This window comes from Syngnathus typhle, linkage group LG6 (genome assembly GCF_033458585.1).
Source record: "Syngnathus typhle isolate RoL2023-S1 ecotype Sweden linkage group LG6, RoL_Styp_1.0, whole genome shotgun sequence".
In the NCBI taxonomy this organism is placed as follows: Eukaryota; Metazoa; Chordata; class Actinopteri; order Syngnathiformes; family Syngnathidae; genus Syngnathus; species Syngnathus typhle.
The window spans coordinates 4,476,999-4,482,097 of NC_083743.1; the positions used below are offsets into that span (position 1 = coordinate 4,476,999).

At 47.9% G+C, this 5,099-nt stretch overlaps 1 protein-coding gene across 3 annotated transcripts in view; it reads left to right on the forward strand.

The window, feature by feature from the left end:
* The window catches only part of ncam1b (neural cell adhesion molecule 1b), a 41,868-nt gene extending 37,518 nt beyond the window's left edge, over positions 1–4,350 (forward strand). For 2 of the 3 annotated variants that reach the window (XM_061281561.1, XM_061281562.1), the window contains 2 exons: positions 459–1,355; positions 2,475–4,350. In XM_061281561.1, the coding sequence (XP_061137545.1) occupies positions 459–1,355; positions 2,475–2,592 (1,015 nt within the window). In that variant the 3' untranslated portion in view covers positions 2,593–4,350. The remainder of the gene's footprint in view (positions 1–458; positions 1,356–2,474) is intronic. The other variant, XM_061281563.1, reaches the window with a different exon arrangement.
* Positions 4,351–5,099: the final 749 nt, after the last annotated feature.

The following is a 5,099-nucleotide window of genomic DNA, read 5'->3' on the forward strand; positions in this document are numbered from 1 at the left end:
TTTTGGTCATTCTTGAGTGGAGTCCACTGAGAGTGTGTCGCTTGTTGACTGTGCAATCGTATACCGGTAGAAGAGACGGACGGGACAGAAAGGCCGTTGCCCTCTCGAGTAAAGCTTACGATGTCGCTGGTACCGTTTAAGCCGTCGAGGTGGTTCTGCTTAGTAGTCTTCCGCTGGATTTCCAGCCTTCCCAGTCAATACTCGTCCATGTCGGCGTGTTGTTTGGAATGCCCCACCCCCCTTTTATGTCCACTCACAGCATGTTGTTTCTCCTTAATAGTTTGCTCATTTTTTATTTTGTGATTGTCGTCGTTGCTCGTCCTTTTTGATTTCAGTTGCTTTGTGTTGTTTTGTGAGGCTGACTAATCCTCTCGCATGCCGCTCGGGGCCACCCTTCCCGTGTCACAGTCACCCCGGTGTCTAGTTTGTGTGTCTCTGTTCTCTCCCTGCTCTCTCAGGCTGGCGGCTTTCACCGCCGCCCTGGCACTGGACACGCTCTCCTCTGACACGGCCACGGCCGCCATTGACCCCGCTCAAGACAGCCCCTCTAGCGAGACCACCACGCTCACGTGTAGCCTGTCCACCCCGGCCAACGAGCCCTCGCCCATCACGGCGCCGGCGCCCAGCCCGGAGACGAGCGCGCCGCCGCCGACTCCCCCCGTGTGCAGGGCGGCCGTCGAGGCTAAGATCGCGCCGTTAGTGGAGCGGAGGGGATCCGATGGGGTGACGGAAGAAGAGGAGCCCAAGAAGAGCGACGCTTCGCCGGCCACCCTCGAACGGACTCAGAAACCCGGGACGCCCATCCCGCCCAAACGGAGGCACTCTCCGAAACTTGCCGCCCTAAAGGCTAAAGCTAGCCCGCCCGTCTCGCCGTTAGCCACGGAACCGCCTCTTACTCCGGACAGCAAGAAAGTAGCTCCCAGCCCTCCGCTCACCCCCAAAGACCCCGATTGCGCCTCTGACAAGCCCGCCCAGCCGTCTAACCCTCTCAACCCGCACCCCAACCCTCCGTCTTCAGCCATCCACGGCGCTCCCAAAGCGCCGGATGCTGAAGAGTCTTCCCCTTTGGTCCGAGACGTCCCCACCCCCGTGTCTCCCCCTCCCGCTAGCGAGCACCTCGCACCGCCGCCGCACATGTACGACTTACTCGCCCGTGACATGGGCCTCGATAACGCCACTTTCGACTTAGAGCTGAGTAACGGCACGGAGCGACCCTGGGCCGTCCCCGACGATCTGATTAGCTTAGAGAGCCCGCCCTCTGCCCCTTCTCTGCCCAATGGAGACGGAGCAGACCTCACCCCCACAATGGAACCATCAGAACCTCTGGCTAAGACTGCGCCACCTGTCAACGATGAGTACGGCTCCCTCTAGAGGTTTCTCTGTGTGTGTGTGCGTGTACGTGTGAGTGAGTAACTCGTGCATTCGTTCATTCACCACCACATGTTGCCATTCACCACACGTTCAGTAACGGGTCCAACGAGGCTGAACTTCTACGGTCGCGATAGTGACTGAGGAGTGAGGTTCTGATCTCACATATTGCTCGTGTTGGGCGCGATCCTCCAAAAGCAGCACTTTTTAGGAAACCAAAAACAACACTCTTTGAGGCAGTAACAAGACAACAAGCCTCTTACGGTTGGTGTACAATTTGGAAATAAATATGAGGACTCACCAATTGTGGTGACTATTGGGATTTTTTTTATTTATTTAATTGACCAAATGTGAACACGAGGTTTCGGCCCGACGCCAGCGATGTGTGAGTTCTGATGAGCACAAAAGAGGCCTCTTTCAGACGTCTCATTTGGCACGATCGCATCCAAGTCATTTTGCATCCGGCGACATAACGGTGCCCAATAAGACATTGGCACGGATCGCAAAATACTTCTAATGCAAAGTGAACAGAGTGACTTTGATTTAGCGCTAGCATTTTTTTCGCACAGTCAATTTTAAAGTAACAGGATATCTTAATTATACTGCCATCTAGTGGCAGTGGGTTGCTCTGCTCATCACGACACGTCGTTGGCTCTGATGGATGAACCAAGATTATTTCTCGGAAATCATTTTGGCATCAATTAATTAGACTTGATTATTTCCTGTGGCACATGTGACCACCTCTCTCGAAATCAAAGAACGCTATCCCTCGTCTGAAAGGGGCTTTAATTAAAAACTAGTTAGCTCGCCAGAGTTTTGTTGTCGTGACATTTTTGGTGGAGTGCTTTTGGTTGAGGGAGGCCCGTGTGTTCCGGGATGACTCTTCCGGTTCGTCGCGACCTGTACCCCCCCCCCCCCCCCCCCCCGACTGTTGTAAATGGTGGTGAAGGAATATGTAAGCAGACCGTGCCAGCACACGGGGTCTTCTTACATATATACGTCGACGACGTCATTTTCAGGTTCAGTGTGCGCCGACGTCATGTTTTAAACGTGTCTAACTTGAATTTTTGCTTTTGTTTGGCCCCGCCCCCACCCACCCCTTTCAGGACAATCTTTTCGGACGTGAAGGGAAAACCGGAGGAGGAGCTGTCCAACGCCGCCACCGAGACGCCTGCCGAGCACAACAGTGTCATACAGACAAAAGCCGCGCAGAGCATAGCATGAAAAGCAAAACAAAAAAAACTCCATCGTAAACATTGCGCAGCTGCGGGAATTTTCATTTCCAGTGCCCTTTAGTACACACAAAACACACATTTGTCTAGCACGCACTTTTAGCCCAAGGAGTTTATCTTGCAGTCACCAGATTTTTATTTTTTTAATTTAATCTAACAGGATTACATCGGAACTCACACAAGCATTCGATTATCGTGAGAACTAAAAAAAGGAAAAAAAAACAAATTCATTCTTTAAATTTTATGTCGTGTGTGTGTGTGTGTGTGTGCGCCGTTCTTTTGTTTTCTCTGAGCTTTTCATTCGTGCGCCCGTCTCGTTAGCTTGTCTGTGCATGTTTGGCCTGAAGATGGTTGCTAAAAGCTTTATGGTTTCCTCGCCAATTCGACCCCCCTCACACACACACACACACACACACACACACACACTCAGATCTCACATACCGTCACTGCCTCACCAGCGTTTATTAGACAGATACACTCAAAAAAAAAAAATTGAAAAAGAAAGCCATCCGCAGTGTCGACGTTGTGATCTAAATATGTTTCATTTGGCTCGTTTCTTCCCCGCACGAAACAAAACAAAAAAATTGGGGGGGGGGGATCCTACTTAACTACAAAGACTTCCATCCCTGCCTGCAAGCTTGTGCACTGTGCCTGTGTGCGTGTGCGCGCGTGCGTGTCAGTAGAACGTCCTGTCATCGGTTTCTATGATAATCTGCTTTGTCGTGAGAGATTTAGCGTCTTGTTTTTATATATATGTATAAATATGATACTGTATATTAAAATGTACTATTCTAATTGTTAGATAAAGAAAAGGTGTGCTCAATGGACTAACGTGGTCATGAAAATCATAAGAAGAGGTGTCGTGTTACTAAAAGCGTCCGTCGGGTCTCAAACACGCGCGGCACTGTAAACAGCGTCGAGTCTTATCAGTGGTTCTCGTGAAGGAAGGCATGAAATCATTCCGACTAACGACCAGGCACGTTGGTGGCGACGTAAATCGCTCATTTTCAGTTTACGGGTGTTGTTTGGTTTATTTTCCTCCTTCAAGTGTTCTTCAGTAATGTGCTTTATCCGAGACCCTCACAATTCTCCTTGTCTTTTGTACAAACTGCTTGTCAGGAAGCAAGGTGGTCGCTCGCTCTTTTCTAAGACAGCAAATGGAACTTCAATGCCAACTGGAAGGACCGATCGTGTTTCGTCACAACGCTGCCCAATAAATGTCTCACATTAGGAAAGTAAAAAAAAAAAAAAGATCTATCTTAGTTCACTTCCACACATGAAACGCATTGATCCCATTTGATATCTGTCGCTAACTAAAACAGAAGTTCCTAGCAAGCCGTCAAATGGCCTCTCAGATTGATTTAAAATGTGGAGAGAATGTTTCTAATTACGTCAGCCATCGAGTAAACTAACTTCAGGGATCACCTGCAACTCAATCTGAACCGTCGCCAACCAAAACAGCAGCACCTGCATAAGTCGTCCCTCTCACATTTAAGAAGCCTCAATCCAATAAATGCTTCCCTTTACACATAAAAAAAAAAAGAGTGTTATTTAGACAGCCTCAAATAATTTACGCTTACTTATTTGAGTAAATACTGTCCATTTGAACAAAACCTGCTCAGCTATCCTCTTAGTCTTTACGGACCACCTTGCTTCCTTGTTTCGATCTTATGGGGTGGAAAAACTCTGCTGTGTACAGTCTGGAGTGCTAACCCATTTTCGAAATAAAAACTTCCTTTCTCAATCTCAACTGGCGCTGGCCCATTTTGTTGTATCCCTTTGAACCATAAATAAACCAGGCGTGTAATTACGACAAGTGTCCACCAGATGGTAGCACAGGCGCGTGCTGAAAGTTACGTGCTCCAGGTTTTGCTGGGTCATGGATGGACGGACTACTGACTCACAGGCACGCGCACAGTGCAAACAGGTTGTACTGGCCGGGAAATTCCGTGATGTACTTGTTCTAATGGTAAACACTTATTGCATAATGTTTGTTCGTTTAAAAAAAAAAGTAAATAGCCCCAGAGTCTGATATACATAAAAACACACCCTCAGCCAAGCTTGAATGTTTCAGCTAAACTGGCCCTGGACGGGCTGTCATTCTGTCCCCTCTCAAACAGTGCACATAAACATCGGTATATTGAATACAATTATAAACAAATTATAGTTCGTGCTTGTTTCGAGAGTGACAAAATCAGACACACACTGTGAGTCTGGAAAGACGATTTAGCAAGTTAGCAGCAGTCAGCCACGAACAAACCGGAAATTAAATGATCACACTGACAGTGAACTATTTTCTTAGCAAATTTTAAATTTAGAAACTTAATGCCTGGGGTAATCGTAACATGAGGCACCAATGAGGATAAACGCTTTACAAGTTGATGATAAAACATCACATTTTGTTGTAAATTAAACATCAGCGCAATAGATATGGCAAATTACCACGCGCCAAGCGAAGCTAGTAGTCTTATTTTGAAAGCTCATAGCGGAAGCGCCGAT